The 25,877-nt window shown below is 40.9% G+C and overlaps 1 protein-coding gene across 3 annotated transcripts in view; it reads left to right on the top strand.

Annotated features, from left to right (window-relative positions):
- Positions 1 to 25,877, top strand: part of snx29 (sorting nexin 29) — an 81,863-nt gene that overhangs the window by 53,688 nt on the left and 2,298 nt on the right. Inside the window, exons 19-21 of one of the 3 annotated variants that reach the window (XM_055504255.1) lie at positions 14,354 to 14,494; positions 23,022 to 23,161; positions 24,134 to 25,049. In XM_055504255.1, the coding sequence (XP_055360230.1) occupies positions 14,354 to 14,494; positions 23,022 to 23,161; positions 24,134 to 24,143 (291 nt within the window). In that variant the 3' untranslated portion in view covers positions 24,144 to 25,049. Of the gene's footprint in view, positions 1 to 5,287; positions 6,806 to 14,353; positions 14,495 to 23,021; positions 23,162 to 24,133; positions 25,050 to 25,877 lie in introns of those variants that run through there. The other 2 variants (XR_005897004.2, XM_029134979.3) reach the window with 2 other exon arrangements.

Genomic DNA, 25,877 nt, shown 5'->3' with positions numbered 1-25,877 from the left:
TTCTTCTTGCATCTGTCAAGTTATTGAGCAAGGTAGACAACATTGGCTCATTCCCTCTGTGACTGTTTCACTGTGTCTGTCACATTAACAATGTGTTACACCTCAGCTGTCCCCTAGCGTCTGCTGTGAGACAGAAAGACAGGAACATGCACACGCGCAGACACTCAGTTACCTGCTTCAGCCTGTTGAGACGGACCCACAACAACACACACATAAACACACGTGTGTAGTGGTACCATACAAATTAGTTTACTGGAACCTTACCTACATGCCTGTAAATTCGGATTAATTGAAACGGATACAGTTACAGGGTAACACATACTGTACATGAATGTGCAGGCACATACTGTGCAGACTTATTTTAATACAGATCAGTGTGTGCACACATGCTCACACATTGTGCTGGTGTCTGTTTTATAGCCAGGAGGGACTGTACATCTGTAATGTTAGTCAAGCCAAAGCAGCATTGGATGGAAGCAGACAGGTGTCACATCCCCAGCTCTAACTGGAAGTCAGGGATTTACTGGTTGCTGAACTGTGCCAAGCTCAACTTATACATATTAGAAAATGTAAATTCACAAGTTGGGCTTGAGCAAAGCTGTTGGGCAACTGTATGTGATGTTTGTTATATATATTGAGAGGACAGACAGGTGAGGGCAAATTAAATATTTGTAACATTTCTCTTGTTCCTAATTTTTAAACATTACAAAACTTGCATTCATGAGATGGGACATTTTTGGCTGTGGTTGTGTGAAAATACTCTGTAGAAATCATTTAAATTGCAGTAAAGTGTAGGAAAGTGAACTGTTCCCTACAATTTGGGAGCTTATATATGTAGCAGGACCCACAAGTACATTATGTGCATCATAATGATGCTGCCGGGTCAGTTCGCTTTGGAGGATTTGAAGTTCCATTAACATATTATCATGTGTTAGCATGATATTGATATATACAGTATATAAAGAGTACTGTTATATTCAGAAGCAATTAAACAATTAAACCCACATGGTCATTTAACTTTGATCACTTGTTATATGCCAGAAATGAGTGTCGTGAAGAGTCTGCAAACCAGCTGGATAAAAAAAGTTCTAAAGCCCATTTTCTTTAATGTAAACACCTTAAGTAGAAGTCAGTATTTTATTGGCCTCCTGGGTTATCTGGTATATTAATCAGTCAACAAGACCTGAATCAGCAGAAATAAATCTGACTAGGACAAACAAAACAGCATCCTCATTAACAACCATACTAGTGCCCCTTGAGTAAAACCCAGGTGTTCTGCATGTGGTTAGTTTATGCTTTATTTCCAGCGTGGACATGTGTAACTGAGATCCGTATAAAATGTACCAAGGGTCATTGTTATCTTGAGCGAAGATGACTCATTCATTTCAAATAAAGTAAACACTATATGATAGTAGTTCTTCTTGGTGTGCCCAATATTTGCAAATATCAGCCAAGCTCTGGACTCCAATCAATGTCCAACTGCACATTTGTGGCTCAACTCCAACGCGGAACCTGAACATTTTCCACGTTTTGCATGGTTTTAGCCTAGTTTCCCATCTCAGTAGTGGTCTCTGTGATGCTGCTGTCCAGCCCTGGAACTGGAAGAAAGCATAGCCCATCTGGTGTATTGGACACTTCCCTTCCCAGAGCTATATTCGTCTAATGGCTCCCTATGGATACAGCTTTTGTTCTTAGACAGGCTAATGGATGGCCAAGGTTATAGAAGTCATTGTTGTTAAGGTGAGGTTGTTATGGTGAACGAACTCAGAGCCAACAATCTTTAAGACTTGAGACTATTAAAAGGGGAGAAGGCAGGGGTCTCTTTAAAACACCCGAAGCAGGTCCCAAGCTGTTTTCTCAGTCTTTTTCTGTCTTTTTTTCTTTTCTGCACACACATGCATAAACTTGCAAAATTGAACCAATGATGAGCGCAATGAGCCATAGCAAAACCTAGAGAGGGTTTTGGGGGAGGCTTGGAGAGTGAATGGGATTTTAAAAGCTGGAGCCCAAGTCAGGTCACAGCAACCTTGTGGCTGAAAATACACACTAACAGCTCCTGCTTAAATAAACCAGAGATGGAAAAACAGATCTAACGACCAATTCTCACATGGTGTGTGTTCTTAAATGGCTGCTTCCCTCCAGAGTCACAGCCCATTTTTTTTAAAGATTCATATTCCACTGACTTGCATCTGCTGTAAAGCAAAATGGGGCCTGTGGATGTATGATAGGAGTCACAAAGATGGAGAAGAAGTCAGAGACTGATGAATTTGGTCTTTTATCACTTGGTTTTGTGCTTTTGTTATTCTAATTATTCTAGCAGCTCATAGTATTTGTATGTGTGTGTGCATTAGAGATAATCTGCTGAGAACAAATGACAAAAGACTTTGGAGATCGAGGCAAACTACAACAGAACAAAAGATAAGGTTCAAGCTTTTACAGAAAACTATATTGAGAACCCACCAATGCTGGTTTAGTGGGTTTGATATCTACTGTATGCCATCGAACCTAGTAGGAGGGACATACACAAACATTCCAAGACACATCTTTGCGTGAGATAAAGAGAGAGAAGCTGCTGGAATCTAGTGAATTAAAGCTAGTGAATTAAAGTTTTATTGTCCAGAATTTCCAGACAAGTCACCTCCATGTTTTTCCTCAGTGTTTCAGCTGAATGTTGTGTTAAAGGTTGAGTTCAATAAACTTGGTGTTTCTTGCCCTTTTGATGACTTTAGCTGCTTATCATCATCCATCTCTCCACGTTTCCTTCTCCTACTACTTTACACAGCTGCCCTTTTATCCTTTTTCAATATTTTAAGTTGGGTCTCTCGCTCTTTTATCAGTCTTCTATGATTTTCCATTCTTGGACAGGTAGGGAGTCTGGTGTTACTCTTGGCAATGAGCTTGAGGACAAACAAGTGGCACCCTCCCACCTCCACATTAATTTGCCAACAACAATGAATCACACATTTAATTTGACACCAACTCCTAATAGACTCCTTTGCTGTTTTTTTCAGCAGAATAAAAAAAACCCTAACTATTCACAACAAATTCTCATTTCTTCAGATATGTGTACACTCGTGCATCCATCAGCTACAGCAGGTTCACTTTTTTAGTCATTTACTCTCAGATGCAAAAGAAGCATGACAGGCAATTTGTGCAAATGCAGCCAAGTGAGATGTTAAAAAACACATTTTGATTTGACAGCAACAGTTGCATAACCAGAGATTAGATCCGTTTTAACACCATATAGTTTATGCAATTGACCCAAGTTATGAAAAATAGGAAAGTATTTTATTCCGGTCTGAGTGGTAATATATTGTGGCCTGTAGCTACATACTTGTGTTGTGAGACTAGTGTGGATGTGCTGATTAATGCCACATTACTAAAGCCTGTTTTCCTCGCATCTTAGCGTTGGCCACATTAGCTTCCAGCCTTTTAATTTGAACCAAGGCTTTATATTCAGCTGGAATAATAGGACCAGCCTTATTTTGAGCAGTAGAGGTGACTTAATAATTTTGGTTTTTCAGTTGTAAAAAAAATAACCAAAAATTAGAACAGCCATTAAATAGAACAGGGTATGAAGCCAAATTGGGGCCATCAGGTTTGTCAATTAAAATGATGGAAATTGTCAACGAAAAATACCAATATGTACCTAGAAGATGAATTACAGTCCTTCAAAGCTCAAAGAAATAGGAATCTGCATAGTGAAAGTATTTTTTAAGTTTATTTTAAATAAATAATTACAGTAACTTTTTTCTCTGCCTTTTTTAGGTGTTTAACACTGTACTTTCGAACTCTTTCAGTCTCAGCATTAGTGGTAAACAATATTGTAGTAACAGGTTCACAGTTTTTAATCAATTCTACATCTAATTTGCATTCAGCCCATAAACATTCTAGAACATTTGCTATTGTTGATGCGCATTTAATTTCTGTCTGTCTCATGTATTGACAGGAAGTGTTTCTCTTGTGCTCTGGTAACAGCACAACAGTGCATGTGGTGATGTGAAGCTGTTCAGTGTGCCCCCTTTGTTGTAGCTAATGAGACCTTAAAGCCAGATGGGGTTTGTTGCCAGACGGAACAAAGCTGCTTTGGGCCGAATGGTGAATGTCATAATACCTGTTCTGATCAGGTGTTAGACACACTTGGCTGGTCTGACCAGTAGGGAACGCTAGCTACTGTAGCCTTTCAGCAGTTACTGTGTCGCATCCTTGACCAGAGTAATAATCAGGGCCCACAGAGACTCATGAAATGCAATGCAACAGGATTATAAACATTATCTCAAGCAGCGGTTTGAGTTTTCAAGCTTTCACTCATGCACATGCAGCAACATTCCACTCTTACACTCACAGAAACATTTAAATCAGTTGAAATCAAAGTAATGCCCTTCTTTATCATGGCCTATATCCATGTTTGACCATGTGGCATCAGGCTTTATTAAGGTTGATGGGGCATGAGGAACATTAAATGATGAGTCCATTCCACAGTGGCTTAGCTGTAAACTGGTCTTGTGATGGACTGGTGGTTGTCATAGAGATGCTGTGGGTGCAAAAGGCCAGGCCGGTGACCTGGAGACACAGAGAGGACACGCTCTAGATAGTAAGGTGGTGCTGTGCATTGTTTTGCAGTCTTACAGTAGCTTGGTTTAACGCTGGAGGGTTTTCTCTCTCTGTCTCTCTCATTCCAATAGGTTCTTCCTTTTCCCTTTCTTTTGCTTTGTAAGTTTCATTGGGTTTTTTTGAACTATAGTTTCCTCTCATAAGATCACCTATGGGACCTTGTGGTCCCAGATAACTTTTTCATGCCCCATCGTTAGGGGTAAGCACAGACACAGGCATGTGTTAGGTTTGAGGAGTAAGAACGGAGAGTCTCTAGAAACACTGGATGGTTCATTCAGAGTGACCTGAGCGGTTTCTAAATCTTTCTCAAGAGGAACGTTTTAAGCCTTGTCTTAAAAGTAAAGAGGGTGTCTGCTTCTCAAACTTGAACTCTGCACTGGTTTCACAGGAGTGAAGCTTTTTTCCATCTGCAGGTGCTGACTCCCATTTTACATTTACAGACTTACATTTACAGAATCACAAGTAGACCTGCAGTCTGACAACTAAGCATTGTGATGGAAGGATGGTACTAATGTTTGCAGGTTTTAACTGCTTTATATATACAAATAAGAATAAAGAATTCAAATCCTATTCTAAATTTTACAGGGACTTGGATAAACATGTAGGAAATGTTCATATGTAAGACACACTGCCAATGCATGTGCATATGTCTTTATATTGTTTTCTTCTCCAGATTCTCCTCTTTATGCATAGAACAAATATGTAAGTATAACGTTTTTTGTGTGGATCTGCAAGAAAGAGAGTGAACAAGACACCCCAATTAATAGCAGTTACATAAACCATCCTTGGCTTCCCTGTGCCCTGCAAAGCTTTACTAAAGCCTTTAAAATACACCATACGAAACCACATAAATCAAGCACTCAATGAATTATTGAGAGCTCCTTCCTGACATGCTTTTAGACATGTGCACCGCTGCCTGCGTCGGACTGCCACCCCCAAGAGAAATGCAATGGGAGAAATGTGCTACTATCTTTAATTTCTGCATTAGCTACTGAGTAGCGCTGGGTAAACTCGGGCGACTTGTGACTGCTGAGGCAGTAAGCCTTACGTCCAGGCCTGCTCAGTGTGAGTTTTTCTGATTAGCCAGAGGCTCAGACAGCGAGATGATGGGCTGCTTTAGCAATGCAGATGAGATAATCCATCCATATGTATTAATGTGAACTTTCGGCGCGCATAGCTGTGTGCATGTGCCGCGTTGCATTCAAAGATGGATGGGTCTTCCGCTTTTAGATGATGCTGATGAGCTCTGTGCATTTTTTGCAGCATGTCGGTGTGTTGCCATGCACGAGCAGACATCTGATTGGGTGAGGATGTACATGTGAATAATTATGGTTATGATAATGGCGGGATGGTGATGACTATTATGCTAATGACGCCGATGAGGAATGTTCTACAATGATGACGATGATAACAATCGTTGTCTTGGTCTTGCATGCATCAGTCATACGTTAAATGCATTCAGGAAGGAACAAAGACTGGTTTAACTACTGCAACATGTCTGCATCATCGCATTCAGCATCCGTGTAACATTACATTTCCATTTTAATTTAAAACTGTAACGGGGGAAAAAAAGCATGACTGCGCTTTTGTCTGACTAGGCTACAGCATTTTCCGTCTCAGGCTCCGAACTATCTGAACTTACGAGCATGTTAATGCACAATTTTTGCTTATTTAACTTGTCGTGTCACTTTGAGACAAACTTATACAGCGCAAACACACCTTATCTCACTGCACTGCAGTCTAGTACAAAACACAGTCTCTGCCATCATCACCGAATGACATTTACACCTTTCAGATATATAAAAAAATGTTCCTTTTATTAACATTATGACTCGCACTGCACGACGGTGTATGAAGCTTTTACTGTGTACACTCACTGTAAGCCTATAAAGCCACATTGGATTGGTATAAAGCCCAGGGTTCTTTTAACAGCCTATAATTTGGAGTAATGGGGCCTGTTTCAGTTTTTCATTTTGCTGCTCGCTGCCTTTTACCTGTTTATTGGGTTTCGCCATTGTTCTGCTGATAAGTGCTGCAGTCTATTTACATGCAGGTCCCCTTCCTCCCTTGAACCGCGCCACCCTACCCTAAAATCTTCAAAGATGTGTCGTTGGCAGCTGGAATGGCATTGTGATGAGCCCTGGCTCCCCGTGGGGATAGCAGTGGTGGAATCAGGATTTGACTGGTGAAGGTATTGTCCCTTCAAGGGACTGTGATCATCTTGGCTTTAGCCCCAAGGCATGTGATTAGATCATGGGTTGGGATATTATTTGTCAGCCTTCCCCACATTCCCTCAGCTCTGCTCTTCTTGTTTGTCACTCAATTTATACAGTATCTACACATTTTGTTGTATGCGTAATTGTCCTCCTCTCCCTCCCTGCTTTGTTTTTCTCCATCAATCCACTCCCCCGTCCCTGTCTTTCTGTCCCATTCATGGCTCAACATCCTTCTTTCTCCTCCCCTAAATTCAATCATTTGCTCACTGGCTTTCTTACTATGTGCGGCCATTAAGCGACGGAGGAAGGCGCTCCAGTCGTGACTGAGTTGTTAGCGAAGTGCACGAGGAGGAGTGGGAAGCCGGGACTTGACAGGAGATTGTCGTGGGAGACAAAGGGAACTGAGTTAGGGAAGCAATCGCGATAAAAGACAGAGATAAGTGCTGCAGTGCTTTGTCGCACTGTGGCTTTAGACGGTTCTTTCAAGGCTTCAACACTTAAAGTCTTTCTCATTACCACGCGTTGGTCGAGAAGAACTTACTGCATCTGCTGTATCAATGACTAAAGGAGAGTTTCAAGACCTATTTTTACATGTTTTCAATCATTTTTAATAATACTATATCATACGTCTTAGATGATAAGCTCTCTCTCTTCTTCTCTCCTGACACTGTTGTTTTCAGGAACATTTTTGCACAAACACTAGTATATACTTAGTGGTGACATTTGCTTATTTCTAACAGTATTTTTTAATAAAGGGTTCTCTAGGACATTGGGTTTTTGACAAAAATATATGTTTTGGTGTTCAGTCAGTAACGCTCCTGCCTGTGCAGTTATTACATTTTAATGAGAGGAATCCTCCTTGAAATATTAACTATGTTTTTCACTGTTTACAGACTAAAAGAAGTGAAGGGAAACAAAGTAAACTAAGATTCAGAACTAACATTGTCAGTGCTACTGTTACAGTTTGTTAATATGTATTTCTGAAAAAAAACGTATCAAGATCAAGTCTTTTGTAAAACAGTTTAAACACCTCTTTAAAACATGTTTTTTCGCTAAGAAAACAGCAAAAGAATCAAATGCATAGGATTTAAGAGTCATAAACATCTTTTTTTTTCCTCTGATAATTTATTATTATTATTTTATATTAGATTATTTTGTTGCTGCAGTTGACTTTGTTGACAGCGACGTCCCAATGGAGACAAAGGCAGCGCTGTTCAGGGCCATTGGTAGTCTCTTACTAAAAAACATTCTGCTATACGTGTCTGAGAGCTGCATATTTTTAATGAACATTGTCTGAATGCAGTGAAGTGCATACTGTGCATTGTTTTAATGAATGAGACTCATACAGTAAGAGTCAAAGCCTCTAATTACTGATTATAACAGCCAGATCTGTTTCTGACCTTGAAGTTATGCATTTATATAAATCTTATGCTTAATAGGGATGTACAGTATCTAATCAACTGTGGATTCATTTGCGTTTTGTAAAGCATTGTAAAAATTTTAACTCATATGAATATAAATGTAATATCCGGATGTGTAGTGACAGTTTCCTGCCTTAGAAATTTTCTTGTTGCTAATCGTTGAGTTGCTTTTGTGAGCAGGCTGCTTCTGAAACAACGTCACTGTAACTGACAGTTAAGTGATATTTTATTAACAAGAACAGCAGCTGCCCAGACGTAATTAAGCGGGCTGTTACATTTCCCTCTCCGGATGCAGCGGTGCACTCGCGCCAGAGCGTGTCACACTTAAGCACAGCCATCTATGTTTAGCTTGATTATTCTAGTGCTAACTATATACAAATGCTACAACATAATCACACACACCTCTACACGACCGGTGTCAGACAAGATTGTCCGTCATATGGGTGACGTCAGATTGGCACAATCAACCTGAGTGTACTGAACTAATTTCACTATTAATATATATGTAATATCTCTAACATGATATTATATGTGTATACTGTATATTACCAAGTGCTTTGGACAGATCAGCTCCCTGTCTGCAAATGCATGTATATTCAACTGAATGAACAATGAAAGAATGGTGCAACCTGCAGCATGAAGCCCCTAAATCAGGAGCACACTGCTGTCAACAGTAATTGTTTGCACACTGTGATAACTGCCAAAGAAGGAGCTACTAACTATTATTTCATTAGGGTGCAACAATTTATTGTTTCTTTATTTCCTGTTCATGTACTGTAGTTCATAAAGTGAACCCAGGTGTGCCCAAAACTGTGCCACCAGTTCTTTGCCACTTCTGTATATGTGTCATTACAAAGAAACTTGCTGCAAAAGTAAGAAACAAAAATAATGTATCTATAATATTGTAAATAATTGTGTCAGCCTTTATAGTTATATACTCTATTTGTGAGGAGCTTGTTTTAACCACATCAGCCATAAAGAATACTCATTACAAGTTGTAGTCGGCTCGTGTTTGTTGCAGCAGCTCTGTTGCTGTTTTAGTTTCAACTTAGCTATAAAACAATGGAGTTTGGATTATTCTGATTTGAACGCCACCCGTTGCTTCAGCACACAATTATGCTGGCAGTTGGTTTCTTTCTTCATTATGTTGTGCATGCAGTCATTCAATCAGAAGTTCATTTCCCGGCCAATTATCCACTTGTATTTAAAAGCAAGCCTGCTCATAAAAATGCCTGGATCATTTTCCATCCTCACCTTCCATCTTTGCCTTTGCACCTATTTTCTGATTTATTTCCTTAAAGGTTCAGCTGGAATATAACCAGTATGACCTCCGTTCTACATTCTTGTTTCTCAACCCACTTTCTTCTCATCTCTCCCTCATCTGCATCCTCTGCCTCCTCTCCTCAAAGTATCTAATTCTGCAAGATGTCAGAAGCAAGACAGCTCTAAAATAAATTCCTGTAGTGCAGTCAGAGCAATAATCACCCTTTCATATTCAGGCTTTACTCATGGTGCCTTTTTTCTCACACATTCTTTTTTATTGTCCCATTTTATTGTGGTTTTCTTTACCCTTACTGCCTTTTAAATGTTCTTGTCTATCCTCTGCCCTGTCCTCATTTTCTGGTTTGTTAACCAGTAATTCATAAGATTTTACTCTTTCGATTAAGGGGACGTCAGCATTTGTTCTTCATTTTTAAATAAGTGAGATGGTTTTGTTGGTGGCTCCGCCACCACACTGAAATATATCAACTTATTTGAAACGGATTGTCGTTTTTTTGTGCAGGGTCACACGTTGGGAATCCTCTGGCTTCTTCCAGCTCCACCGTAACGCAACAAATCAGTGGCTGCAGACTTGAGACTGTCAGTTGGCCTAGTTTTTGTAGTGTGCCGATGCAGTTACAGTAGCTGTAGTCAGAACCCCACTGGCAGATTTTCAGCCTATTCAGCATATTGACTGACCCATTTGAAAGAGCTGAGTTAATCACTGCATGAGAAGAGAAATGGACCCCATTGTCATTTACAACGTATTCGACGGATTGTTGATTAGAAGCATCTATAACACCATGAAATCTGTGATGACTGAGAGTGGTTTAGTTAGGATTCTATTCTGTTTTATTGTATTCTGTTCTGAATGACTAATTCTAATGTGGCGTGGTAGCTCAGTACATACAGAAAAGGATAAGTCAGGGAAGCCAAACACTGAAGTCTCGTCTCCAGGTGTGTCCTTGAGTAAGACACCTCTCACTAGCTCCCCAGGCGCCCTGCATGGCAGCCCACTGCTCCCCCAGGGGATGCGTTAAATGCAGAGCACCCCCTGCAGAACGCCTCCTTTTTCTTCTTCAAATAATCTAGTGTAGGGTTTTATAGTCCCAGTGCCATCTTTTGGCCCAGGTAATAGTTTGAATGCAAACTGAATGCAGAACTAATGTGACCAGTCTCACATGGACAATGTTTTTATAAACTTTAGCATGAAAACATGTTGGCTTTAGTTTCAAAGCAATACTGTGCTGAAGTACTTTCGAGAGCTGGCACCACGGTTGTGTTAATTGTTCACCAGTTATTCCGCTATAGTAGATATTTTGGGTATTATATTACTAATAATATTATTAAAGTGTGTTGTAAATTATAACCGTCATTACTGAATGCTAATGCAGAACACAGTAACTATCTCCAAACACCAGATATTTGTCTGATCTCATACATTGTTCGTCGAACATGTCAGCCATCTTGTGACTGTGTCTGGCATTTGCATAGTCTTCCAACTGCGATGTGAGCAAGAGGGCTCTTTGTATGGGACTCCTGCGGTGCTGGAAATGGGTTTGCACACAGCTTTTTCCACAGTCTGAGCTCCTACAGTTAGCCTGGCTGTCAGATGGGAGAACAACAGACCAGGGTCGTCTCGGAGAGAGAGACAGAGAGACATCATTATCCTTCGGCATTTCTCTGCAAGTCGTCAGCTGTGATGACTACACCTAGTTCTACCTGCACGTTGGAATCCCCTTAGGTTATAGATGCAGTTAAATGTCAAGCTGTGGAAAAGCTACAATTACCCCGTTCATAGACTTCTCGCTTCAGATCTTCATCTCCGTATTTATTTCGCAGCATACGCACTTGAACACTTTCCCTCAGGAAGCTGTTGCGTTGTTTCCGTTACCCTGGGAAAAAAAAACACGGCGATGCGTGGCCAGTTTCTTTGAAGTATTGCATGTTCTCATCTGCTGCATCTAGGTTTCCATCAGGTGCCGGAACATCTTCCCACATTTCACACACACAATTGGAATCTTTGAATCATGCATTGTCTGTAAATTTATGTGGGCCTTAAGCTAGTTTGTGGACGCTGAGGTGTGTGACTATGTAAATGTTGTGGGAGGACAAAGGACACATATATTTGCACATACTCCTGTGATTCTTTTCTCCTCTTATTTTTTTATTTGCTGTTGGTTAGTAAGAATTCATCCAGGCTAACAATAATAATAATATTTACTTAGACGCTTTGTTTTTGCAGGGATGTTGTAAATGATTGTAATTAATTGTGCAGGAAACAGCGCTCCGATTCTGCATTGCATTTAGTAGATTTGAAAAAATTAAATATACATCTTGTTTCATGTTGTTACTGAGCGGATGCATATGTATTTTTCTTGACCTTTGAATTTGGCTGAAATACGGCCTGAAGGCAGCAAATTTCCACAATAAGAAGAGAGAATTACTCACACACACACACAAACAAACACACACGTCATAAATGACTTATACATAAGCAGTAAAAGGGGGATATTATTAAGTTGACTCAGTGAGGTTATGTTTTCATCAAACAGACGATTATGCTTTGTTAGATATTCTCATAACTAATTTAAACGCTGACAATAGGACTGGGTCCATCACAGTCAAGCTTTTAACGCAGGCCAAAAATCCATTAACAATTTTCCATGAGGCACCTTTAAACCATGATTAGAGGCCCTCTGCCTGTTTGAAGACAGCTTTTATTGGCGATATCAAAGCATCAGAACTGAAATATTCAAGGAGGCTGCAGTTTGGCTGTCACAAAGATTATTGTGAGAGATAATAAAGGACTTTTTTGTGATTAGTCAGGAGGAGCGAGCCTGGTAGCTGTTTGCAGAAGCTAATGCGTTGCCATAAATAAATATGCCAGTGAGACGGCGTTAAGTGGATTAGGCTAGCTGTACTTATACCATCGTATATGAGGAGCCATTTGATGTCTGATTAATTATGGAATTAAAGATTCTGGTTCTGTCTGCACAGCTTAAACAGGACATTTCAGAGAGAAGAGTGTGTGACATGTCGCATTTAAAGACATTTAGTGTTGAAAACAGGTTACAGCACGGCTCAAGCCAGGTTTTAATTGAGGAAGGAATCTGAATGTTTCAGAAAAATGTTCAATGTGTGATTTTTTACTTCTGTAAATGGTTCATACAGGGAACCTTGGTTCTTCCAATTGATTATGATAAGTAAATTTTGTCTCAATGGCTTTGATCAGAAAATGCCACAGAGCACACACACACACACACACACACACACACACACACACACACACACACACACACACAGTCAGACATCACCTGGTTCCGTAACTTGCCAAAAAAATAGTTCCTACAAACTTAGTTGTGCTCGTGTAGGTCAGACATATGCATTAAGTGCTGAAATGACAGATCTTCAATCCATTAGTGGTCTTGTCTGATCCCATCTTGTCAGCTGCTACTGTCATTCACTGGATTCAGGCCTTGACTCTCATGCATCTGCTCTTCATACAAGTGCCTTTCAGAATTTTTCAGTCCGAAACAGTGACTCTCTGAAAAGTAAACACGACCAATGAAACAATTCTAAAATTGATGTTACAGTAGTAATAGATCCATCAGGACCTTACTTTACTGGTTGTTTTCCTGGGATTTATTTAGTCTACAATTGGATGTAAGTGAAAATGTATGTACTTATGATTCTATAGATAAAGCTTTAATAACCCAGGCAGAAAGACTCAAATAGACTGTATGATTAGAAAGAATTCCCTCAGCCTCTCCTCCTTCCTCCATTTTCCCATAGATGAGTGTTTAAATTGCACATTATGACTGTACTATAAAGTATCATCTTCTGACGTCGTTTTATGACATCACCGATGTCTAATAAGTTTGGAGCGAAGAATTTCTGATTTCAATAGAATCTTGAGAGAAATATTAAAACTCTGCTCAGTTCCTGCCCTCTAAACATTTGGCCCACTGCTTTGTGGTGTGGGTGGGAATATCAGAATGTCATACTATGGGATGCAGCTGCTTTTGGACGAGCACTTCTCATGGATCATACAGGTGCCTTACTGTAGGTTTCCTTTTTACTGACCGCTGTTGTATCGGCTTGTGCTGTTTTGTTGTGTAGCCAATCAGCCGAGCAAGTTAAAAAATAGCCTTTATGTTAAAGATGTCATTTGACCCAAATTCATTTTAGTAGCTTGTGACGTTCCAGGGTCTGATAATCAGGTCTACACACATAAATGTATGAATTAATAAGCATCAAACCATTTTCTGGACCAAGTGAGTTTAACAGGACCTGGTACATTTCAAAATCAGGCTTAGATTTGTAGCCTTTGTTTAGTTTATTATTTGGTTTGCCTGGCAGTGATGCAGTGTGCCTTTCTTTCTGTGTGTTTCTTTGGTCGGGTGTTTAAAAATTGAATTCCCAAAAACCATTCTGCTCCGTCTCCTTTTTTCGTCTCCGTATTTCTTGTTTTCTTCTGTGAAAATGGAACCAATCTCCCCGTCTTTTTATCCTTCCCTATCCTGTAATAGGCTCATCTTTTCTGCTCTCTCCCGCTCTCCCTGTTTTTCATGAGTCTGAATAAAACAACTAATGGTGCATGGAAATGATGGCAGCACGGCCACGTTTTTAAACAGACTTTTTCTCTGTGATGTGTTTTCAGTATGTACTCTTAAGTGAAAATGCAAAGAAGACAGGATGTCATACTTTCAGTCATCGCATCATTGTTTGTGAAGCACTGTTGCAAAATGGCTGCTGCACTTATTGTCGTTGGTGCTGTTGGTGTATTTTTTTATAGTTATCTTAATCTTACCAATGATGGTGTGTCTGACGTGTTCACAGGTCTACATCCGTATCCTGGACAATGAGTGGAATGTGTACAGACGTTACACGGAGTTCAGGGAGCTCCACAACCATCTGAGAACCCAGTTTCCACAAGTGGACACCTTCACCTTCCCACCGAAGAAAGCCATCGGAAACAAAGTAAGTTATAGAAATGATGTCCATAAGCTGATTACTCAAACTACGCAGAAAATTCAGCAGCACCGTTTCTTTCCTTTAGAGGTTAGAAAAAAAGAGACCTAAAATGTTTTAGTTGTAACAAAGACACACAGACAGACACAAACTAGTCTTCAACCACGGGAAACAGGCACTGCCCCAGGTTTCCCCGAGTCCTTCCTTTTCTCTCACTTCCTTTTCTGGTGACTACATGTAGGAAAGCCTCCATCTTTCCCTCCTTGCTGTCTTTTGTCCCTACTCCTGTCATCTTTGTCATCCAACCTTTGAGAGACCATTTGGTTCTGACCCCGATTCCCTGGCTGATTGGATTTGACGCTGCCGCAGCCAGAAGTTCCAGTCCGACTCCCCGCTATGAAAGACACAGGGCTTTTACAGATAGAAAGTGCAGCGCTGAGTTGCAAGCACTGAAGATTTGATAATAGGTCGTGTGTGTGTGTGTGTGTGTGTGTGTGCAGAGTCATGGTGAAGTGCCTATCAAAGCCTAGACTGTCAGTGTCATTGCTCTGTGGTAGGTTCCCTGAAAGCCCATTGCATGCACACTGCAGATCTGTGTGAATTACTGGCTTTTACCATCTCCAGGAAGTCGCCGGTTATTACGGAGAGAGCAGCCCGACTTTCTGAGCACATTTTAAAGCAGGAAGGCCACATGCTACTGGAAAAGACCAGCACACTCTGAACCCCTGCCTTACACTTTACACACACATTAGAAGAACTAGACAACTACTGTAACCAAATAGCATCAAGTGGCCAGTGTCACAGTTTTATTGGTTCAGTACTGAACAGTTCAGTAAACTAATGCGTCCTAAATGTCGCTGACCTCTTAACTCTGTAATATGTATAATAATGTTTAGTTCTTTAGATTGTTTGCCTCTCAAGGCATTTTTGTTTCTTGGACCAATGTGATTTGAAGTTTGTACTACAGTACTTTCATAAGTGTGCAATGTACACAGGGATTTGTTTGTCATATTCTACTCGTTTGCTACTAAAACCTAAACCAGTTTTAACCAACCACAGGTCAGTACAAAACAGCTTTGGGAGGGCAGTACACGCCACCTGCATCAATTTTTTAGAGCACCAGTGCTCTAAAAAAGCAAAGCATGTGTGCTTCAGTCACAAGCAGGTTTTGATCAATTAAATTTGGCAAAAGAAGTGAGATTGAATTAGTGTCGCATGCTTGATCGAAACATTTTGTTTCTATTGTAATTTGTAATTTTCTACAGCTTGTTTGGTTTAAATGTAAGATGATCAGATCATTTTGGTGTCAGACTTACAGTACTTGGCCAACTATCACTGTAATCTCATTAGGATGTAGTTAATGTACATGTACTGTAGCTGTTTTTGAATGTGTATGTTAGACAACTGTCTGTCTATGCAGCCTTTGGGTTGGCTGTGAATGCTTCTAGAAGACATGAGACCCACACTGCTATACAGAAGCTCAAGCAGAGTTATAAACCTGTACGTTCATCCTGTCTTGATCCATCTGTAGGAGGATATATGCACAAATGCAGTTGATAAGATCAAAACGTCTTCTCAAAGTCATGATGGTCACAAGCTCATCAACATAAAATCATAGAAAATGCAGCCAAGTTGCTGAAAGAGAGGAAGACTCCTTCTTCTTTAGCAGTAAATTAATATTTAACAAAATGAGACATACTGTATGCATTGATGAGCCTCAAAATGAATACGACCTGCTGGTTGTGGCTGCCAGACGTCATCATGAGCACAGCCCCATCCTGTACTGTATGCATATGTGTGTCCTGACACCTGTTGATCATGGTCAGCATTACATTTTCCCATAATGGACCCCTGTCCCCACTCAAATCACCAGGTGGTGCAAACGGTGGGCAGTTGTAAATGTAGGCTCATCTAAGGAGAGACTTTGTGCCCTCCATCCTGTATATCACAATCAAATTAAAGTTTTTTAAAATGATGTACGTCAGCAACAAATGTTTTTGAGAACTGTGCAGTAGAGCCAGACGGAAATTAAAACTATAAAATCCTCCACCTGTTCACTCATTTAGAGATTTGATGACTGGTAAAATATGTGTGTGTGCAGGAGGATATTTGTGTGTACAGCACTACAGTATTCTCTAACAATAAATGTGAGTGTGTGCGTTTGTGTAGTGTAATAAGGAGGCTTGCCCTGACGCTTTCCCCTCTTATTTTGAGTTGGTGCTCGTTTCCATCTCTCTAGTACGAGTACTTTGTTGTACTGGCAGAAGGCGAAGAGTAGAGTAGTTCTGCTGTTGAGAGCAGAAAGGAAGACATTTCAGTAAAACAGTAAAAAGGCATAAAATGAGGTAAAGTAACTCTCTTGTTAGAGACAGTACCAGTATTTTAATCCTAAATATGTAAAATAAAATTATTAATGTCCAAATGATTTCAAAGTGGTCCAACTGCCGTAATTTGCATTTAATTTCTTACAAATGTTGTAATTTTATGGAAATTAGTTGGTGCTAATGTAGAAATTTTTTTTTCAAGCACTTCCAGTGCATCTGGTAAGCAACATAATTAAAGTTCATATTTACAAAATTAAATTAGATATTATAAACTACTGTAGAGAATGAATCCCTGTCATATATGGAAATGCAGATGTGGTGGTGTGACTACCACTAAAAGCTTTAAACTTACTTTGTGATCTGCACCTAATTGCACAGAGCTTTGTTGGAAACATAATACTTTATACCGTATGGACTAAATCATGTAAAATAATTGTATGTGTTCATGTTTGCTGGTGCTTTGCAGTGGAACAGTGTGAAACTATCAACATAATTAGTCTGAATTTTTAAGGTGTCAAAGACAAAACAAAAACATGTACCCACACCTAAAAACATGGTCCCTCAGTGTGTCACAAGTCACCTTCACTGTTAGACTTCTGCTGCTCACTCTCTATTTTCAGTGTTAAGGACCGTGTTGATAAGACACTGCTGCAACGTGTCTACTTTCCCCCGGCCATCTGTCTGTTTTTGTGTTTCCTTCTGTATTCATGTGTTTGGGTAGTTTTCATGAACTGCATCCCTATGTTTGTTTACCATTTCTTCATCTTTTCCGCTTTCATCCGTCACAAAGTGATGCAAATCAAAGCCTAATTCTGATGCGCACACACACACACACACACACACACACAGAGTATAGGGTGCATATACACACCGGGCCTCTCGCGCTCACATTTGCCAGCTAATGATGGCAAAATGTTGATGTTAGGAATGACTGAGTAGCTGGGATGTGAGAGAGAGAGACTCCCCACAGTGTTATAAATATCTGCACAGGTACGGATGAAACGCACCACCTGTCAGTGGAGATCATGTCCTGTAGCAGGAAGGATGCTCGCACACGCCCCCTTTACTCTAACTGTACTACACGCCAAGGGTGCTCTCAGCGCTCTCATGCCTGTTAATCTGCAGCCAGAAATGAGAACACTTTGGGTGATGATTGACAACTCGGAGAGAGGCGCAGTAGAAGTTGTCAAGGAGCATCAGTTATGCTATGGGTTTGTGTCGCATGGAAACTTATGGAGGAGCGTCTTACACATGGGGGATCACATGTAATGCACACGCACACACACACACACACACACACACACACACACACACACGTTTAGTGAGATTACCTACAGTATGGGAACGTTTGATTGACGCCTCAGCTTGCATGTCAGTGCCCCGTGATCAGGCTGTTCAGCTAATCGCATGCCTTGTTTGGTGTCAGGACCCATCACTGCTGCAACATAGCAGCTTGTAGGGAAGGTGAATCACGACGAGGGCTTAACTGCAGCTCGACATCAGGCATGTTACTGTACAGTGCAGTACATTTGACAAGACGGGAGTGGTGTTCAATCATGTTCATGCACAGATGCACTACATGAGACATTCTATATGTTGTTCGTACCTTCATGGCGTTTTAATTCAAACCCATCAGTCAGTGTAAAGCAGAACAAAAGACATCCCTTGCAATTTAATTACTTTGGTTGAAATTGAGAACACGCTGGTGCGTGAAGATGATTTATGCCCAGACTGACTAGGTTTTTGGTTCGATAGCTTAAGTATCCACTTGCTTACATTTCCCTTGTTGCAGTGACATTCTTTCTCTGTTTAACTCTGTTTATCCTGCCAACGCCTCATTTTAGCTCATTTGAATTTTCCACCTTCTTTGCTTTTAGGGATCTGTTTTCTTATTGAATAGTGGTTAGAAAATTCATATTCTAATTGTTTTACATTGTTTTTGTACTTTACCAAGGTCAGAAAGACACACTGCCTCCAGATATTCAATTACCTCAGGCTGTCCTTGAAATCTGAAAATATAAATGTATAAACAATACGAAGACCAAATGTAGAAACTGTGACTACTATTTTTTAAAGTAAACTCATGTGCAATTATCAGGTACGTGACTTTGGAAATTATGCGTCTGACAGCCAAGAAAGATTGCACTCATTTATTTTCAGGAATTATGCAGGAAGGATACAGTAGGATATGGCTGAAATACACGTGTTGTCTTTGAGCTAAAAGTAAGATTGATTGCTAGAGCTGGCTTCAACCTTATAATCAGAACATGATTTAAATTACAATAAACTCAAGGTCAGTGCAGCAGCAGTTCAAAGCTTTTGATCCAATTAGATGTTCACCAGCAGTTGTACGACTTTGCTCTTTTTCTGGATTAATTCCGTTCTTACAGTACTTCATTTTCATGAAACAAATGTTTGAGAAACTACATGGGAGTCGATTATGTACTGTAAGTTAACATGTACTGAGTGAGTACTACGTAATGTTGTGGGGTTTCTAATATGTAGTCATTCCACACAGGAAAAGGTTTCACGTCCCAGAGCGAAAGCTTTGACCCCTGTCAGTGACGTCTGTGTCCCTGCGAAGTGCCGCCACTATTAAGACTCCGACTCTTTGGTGCATCTGTATCTCTGTAGTTTTGTTGATGTGCTAATGAGCCTCCCCTTCTCTGTCTCCAAGTGCTTTAGGCAGGTGAGTTCGTACTGCATCCTAATGATGCAGAAGACACTACCGACCCACGGCTCTAACCCAGCTGAGTAGTCTCAGGTCTGGCCAGGCATAAAGGCTAAATGTTCCTGAGTTGTGCTTGTCAAATCCCTCCAGTGTCCATCTGTTCGCTTTCTCGCTGCATGAACCTCATTCACATTTTTAAGGTTTATGGCCAAAGCCCCTTTTTTTGTTCTCCTCCTCCTATTTATCCTCTTATCTCACTATTTTAGGCTTTGATAAAAATTGCTTCATTATTTGTGATGCTTCTCTATTATCCCAAATGGAGGCATTGCGGCTTTATTTCATTCTAATTCCTTTTATTATAGTGGCCATTTTCAGTGAGCAGTAATATACTGTCCAACTGTGTAGATGAGCTTTGTTCTGAGTGACTTCAAAGTTTTTCAGTGATATTAAAGGCCTGTCACATGACTCACTGAGTCTGTTATTACCCTTAAACATACTGTATCAGATCAGTTAATGTTTTGCTTTAGCTCTTAGCCCACTGGTTATTAAAAAGCAGATTGGTACATTTACATCACTGCTGATATTCACTGTGGCCTAGTACAACAGACAACACCACAACTACTGTAGTTAACTACTGTGAAAACACACTGCAGTCAGTGATATACATTCACAAGGCAGTTAAATGTATTCTGTCAATTGGTTAGTTAAACAAAATGAAGTTTACACAGGGGAGTACAGGCAAGATGAGAACGATGATTCATCATGTACTGCTGTCATTACAGGAACTTTACTCTACAGCTTGTTATTAAAATGTCCTAAAATGGTACATGCTACGGATTAAAACTTTATTATGACTGGAAATGTGAAGATTTGTGAATCATTGAACATTTTGCAGAGATTTGTAACTTTTTTTCTTTACTGTTTTAGTAAAACTTCTTCTTCAGTCTTCTCACAAGTATCTGAACAGCATCTTGTCATTACTTTTCGACTTTCTCTACTGTAGCGAAATAAAGGGAGAAAAGGGCACGGCGGCTCTGTTTCCCTGTAAACATCCAGCCATGTTTGATTTGTATACACTATTGAAGTCTTAGTCAAAAGTATTGATTCTTTTGAACCGTTGTTGGCGTGTACTTTCTTTTTACTGTGTTGCCAACATTTACTCCTCCAAAAGTGCCGCTTGAAAATTTGTTTCACTTTTCTTTTGTTAACGGCTCCCCTTCCTACAGTACTTATCTGCTCTCTGTGGGGAACGCCATTTAGCATGGTGTGTGTCTGGATAAATATGTTCTAGTGCATGAACCGTACTATATATATAACGTACAGCCGTTTTTTCTCTTTGATAGCACATAATCATTTCACTGTCTCATATCACGGCACATATTTGTCCAGGTGACAAAACGTGCTTGTGATAAGGATGGATGTACTATAAGCTGTCTTATCTGTCAGCTGGAATCCAAGACATGTACATGTGTGACATCCATACATAAAGCATCGCAGTGTAGATGCTGTAAAAACAAAAACTGTGTCTTTGTATAATTTTAACAGAATAAGTGAGGAAAACTCTTTTCATTTTAATTTTTTTGCAAATTTCAGTTTGGTTTGTAGCTGCTGCAGTTTTTAGAAGCTTTTCTTCACTTTGCAGTGGCATACAGTAAACACGACTCATTAAAAGTGAGAAGACATGTCTGTGTTTTTATGGCAGTATAGTTCCCTATATCTTTCTTTGTATGGAGGTATGTATGATCTATGTAGCGCCCGGAGAACACAGAAATAGACTTGTTAGATGTTCTGACAAAGTCTTGCTTCCCTTTAAGTTTTGTATGTGCCGGTAGCTGTACTTCCCTATATGATGATAATAATAGCCCGAGTCAGACTCCATGTCACATGAGCCCAGTGATGTGGAGATGAATAGGAACAGGAAGGGGAGGGAAGTAGCAGACAGACGCGTGTAAGCGGACAGATGGAAGTGGGTAGAATGTGCCTTGTACCTGCATCAGCATTAGCACGCCACAGTGGTCTCTGCTTCTTCTTCTTCTGTGCAAACAAACCAGACGGAGCACCTCGCCGCCTCAGCCCGCCTTTCTGTCACACAGGGATGAATCTGTCGTGATGTCCATTAAGGTTATTACTGGGTGACATCAACAAAGGCTGTCAGGGTGTCCTCTGGTGTGTTGACGTAGCATGAAACCCTGGCTGGCATGCACAGCCTAATGTGACACATCAGATTTACACGCTTAAACCCAGTTTATTTTGCCCTGCGTGATGCAGAGTTTAGTTGTCCACTTCCCAAATGTACATGTTGGACCTATCAAATAGTTGGGTCAACATCAAAGCTCTTTAATAGTCCCCTCTTGTATGATTCCTCTCTGCATACAGTACAACCCCCCACTGCCTTCACAGGATTGTAGGATGCAGCCAAGGAAAACTAATGCTAATACTGTTACTAATTGACCATCAGTAGATGATCTTAATACAGTGGTAGTTTGTCTGGAGCGTTCACATTTTACAGTAAATCTTAATTATCTTAATTATTAGCCTGCTTTGTCATTTTTTTATTTTTAACCAGATTAATGAGTTTGAAATGTATCTTAAATTAAGTAGAACAGGAGGGGCAGTGGGCTGCCATGCAAGGCACCTGCGGAGCTAGTGCAAAGTGTCTTACTCAAGGACACGCCTGGAGCCCTGAAGGGTTTTGAACCTGCACCTCCTGCTTCCCAATGCTCCACCCACTGAGCCACCAGGCCTACTAATATTCACACCGATCCTACTTCCTGCCAGTTTTAGGCTTCGCCCTATTTTTTCTTTTAGGACCGCTGCTGATTACCTGTTATTTGAAAAAGCCACTTACCGTATAGCACAAAGAGTGCTTGTAGTACATGTGTAGTGTGAGAATACACATCCACTTGGGTTTTTGGATAGTAAGTCAGGAGAGAAGCAGTGGTTTCAAATACAGGGAAACGTTGGCGTCCTACAATGGCTGTACCTTCCAATCCAACCATAGAGCGGTGCCAAGCCTTTGTTCTGAGCCTTGCCGGACAGCGATTAGCCGTGCAAGCCTCGGCCAATGTGGCTCAGTGCCTCCAGAGCCGCTCAGAGAAAAGAAGCTGAAAGTTAAAATCACAGTAACCAGACAGGAAACACCAATATGAAGGTGTGCTTAGCTGTGAAAGTACATGACTTTGGTTAAATGTGTTTTGTCACAGTTGATATGGAATTTGGAAGTGTGTATACTCGTAGAGAAATTGTAGCTTCAACCTCAAGGCATTTGAAAAGCTCATAGTGACACATTACAATGGACTACTGTATGTGAGGCAAGACCAGCAACGAGAATCACAATATGCAACTTTTTGCCCAAAGGCAGAGACAAAGCATCCAAAAGCACTTAACAGTGAACGCTCCCAGATCGTATAGCAATGATGATCATGATCGGAGGAGGTCCATGTCCATCCCACATATACAGTCATACAGTATGAGCCCCTGCTAATAAGAACAATAAAAACAGTGACTGCGTTCGGCTCATTCTCATGCTTTGTGTCTGCAGGACGCCAAGTTTGTGGAGGAGAGGAGGAAGCAGCTGCAGGGATACCTCCGTATGGTGATGAACAAACTCATCCAGATGCTGCCGGAGTTCACGGCCAGGCCGACCAAAGAGACCCTGTTGTCTCTGCTGCCTTTTTGTCAGTAAGTAGACAGATGCAGGAGTGGTAAATAATGCATTGTTTGAATGGGACACTTTGCTGGTGAGAGAAGTTCCAGACATGAAAGACCTCAGGGACAATCTGTTCAGTCAGACGTTGCATTTAAAAATGACTTCTTGTTTGCAGTGTCACCCCGATAATATTGATTATATACATTAAATACATGCATTTATTGTACTTTGTTGCCATCCTATTTCCTTGTTCCAGAGCTAAATTAATCAATCAGTGACACTGAGTACAGCTTTGCTTTTAAGTGGCGTATTCACCACATCTCAGCTGGCAGGAGCTGTGCTAGAATTTAATGAATTAAATAAAAAAATGAATTTTAAAAAGTTCTCTGTTAAAGTCCCTCCCAAATGGACAATCATTAAAATTATCCACACCGTACATGAGCTCAGATAGATTCGTACTGTCAAGTCTCAAGGCAGTAGCTCAGTAGAATAAGAGTAGACTCCCAGGCCCATCTAACCCTCCAAAGCACAGGCTGCTCATTATTTTGTCTGCCCTGAGAGGCTTCATAATCATATCTCTCTTTCTCATATCTCGGGGCTGAAATAGAAACCTTTCTATTCCACTTCTTTGAATGGCATGAAATATTACAGTGTCAAACCAGCAAAATTGGCTCGTGACTGCGAGTCATCACTTTCCTTAGTTCTTCTGCACTGGAAGATTGTTTTTCGGAGCTTGATATGTCTTTATTACTGTATTTAGTCTTTCACAGCTACTGTGCGTTTTTTGTGACTGTAAATGTCTGCATATTACCATTCATTGCTAATTTGTACCCCATGAACACGGATGTGTAACAGGACCTGAACACAAACGCCAGGAGGTGACAGGAATCTTTACCTCCACCAATCAGTTGAATTGCACTTGACGTTGGGTCAACAAAGACATGATATTATATTCTTGGCTCGTGCCTGTGAGGACATGCTCTCTCTCTCTCTCCTCTGTCCAGGATGCTCTGAGGCTTCACACTGTGGTCATGACTTTTATTGGTTTAACCTCCCAAGCAACCTGTGTGCTAGTGAAACACGCTTCCTTTTCCACTTTGTAGTATTCACATCTACTGGCTTTTCCTTCGTGGATAATGGCGAAGGTCAGCTCTGTTTACTCAACAACATAAATTTAATACATAACATTAGCACAATATAGAATCACTGTCTGTGTAGAGCCAATTATACCATGCACCTTCACAATGCTACCAGATGCCGTAACTCACACAGAGGCGAACTCTGTACGAGGGCACCGAGACTCCAACATGGGATGACAGATGTTCTGGTGCGCGGAGAAAATTAGAAGCCAGTGGATAGGGAAAATGACAGCGAGGGGTTTAGTGAGAAAGATGAGGCGAGCGGAGGATGGAGGGGAAGAGCGGCGGTCTGACGAGGAGACAGAGGAAGGAGTGAAAAATACAGTGAGTAACAAGGGCAAGACGGATTTGGATTCAGCGCCTCAGATCTCCTGCTGAGACTCCCAGAGGCCAGATGGTTCTCAAGATTCCTTGATGATGCTGCATTCACCTAAAGGCCTGCGTTGTAACTGACAGCATCCTGAATGATGCTATTTTCAGTTGTGACTTCTCTTTAAATATCTTTTTTTTTGTTGAGTCCTTTAAAAATAGCTATTTTTCTTGCCAATCCTCTCGTTGGATTTAGTCATAATTATCCACTCAGATTGATGTGAGCTGGCAGAAAACTTACTTGGACTCGTTCCCGCTGCTTTGATTGAACTTAGCACAAGTTTGAGAAAAGCACAGAGGCCAGATGTTTCTGTTTGATCAACACGGGTTCTTGGAGTCAGAGTTTAAAATGATGGAACAGAAATGTAGAGCGTGGACCCACACAGACCCGGTCCTGGGTGAGGCGCGCACACACACACACACACACACACACACACACACACACACACACACACACACACACACACACACACACACACACACACACACACACACACACACAGTCGCCCAAGTCACACAGGACTCGCTGCCACTTAGTATGCAGCTCCACCTCGAGCCTTTTATGGATTACTCACACCGCAGAGTACACACACTCGGTCTGGGCTCTCGTCTTATTGACCCGCTGCCTCGGAAAACAAGCGTCGCGGACCTTTGTGCCACTGTCAATTTGACTTCAGAATGAGGATGTAACCTTTTATTCTAGTGGCCTCAAACTGTTTTTCTGCTCGTGTGTGTGCGTGTTAGTTTCACCTGACAGATGCGGCGCGTGTGTCCGTGTACTAGTGTGTGTGAGTTACAGTAAGTTGTCATCCTTCACATTGTATCCAAATAGGAAACAGAAAAACAATTCTATGAGACTCTTTAAATGAGTAGAAGTGGATTCATTACACAAGTTGATATAAATAAATGAGTTTTAGCTCTGCACGCTACTTTCATTTCTGCTGATCTAACCCCCCAATGCCTCAGTGTTTGACCAACCTTGGTCACATTTAAATTGCGAGTGCACTTGACGGAATCTTCAGAGACACGGGGACGAGTGGCACTTAAAGGAGCCGCTGAACGTACATTTGAGCCCGTGGACTAGCTTTTACTACGTATATTTAGCATCTTAACAAAGCTCAGCCTGTTGTGGTCACTCTTCCTCCTAGAGGCGCTTGATCTTAATGCTTGAGATGCAGACGCTTTGCAGCCGCAGTCAAGGTCACTTTTAGTCACTTTTTTTGCAACAAAGCAAACTTGC

The sequence above is a fragment of the Betta splendens genome, chromosome 19, assembly GCF_900634795.4.
Source record: "Betta splendens chromosome 19, fBetSpl5.4, whole genome shotgun sequence".
Classification (NCBI taxonomy): domain Eukaryota; kingdom Metazoa; phylum Chordata; class Actinopteri; order Anabantiformes; family Osphronemidae; genus Betta; species Betta splendens.
This window is presented reverse-complemented; position numbering and strand designations above follow the sequence as displayed.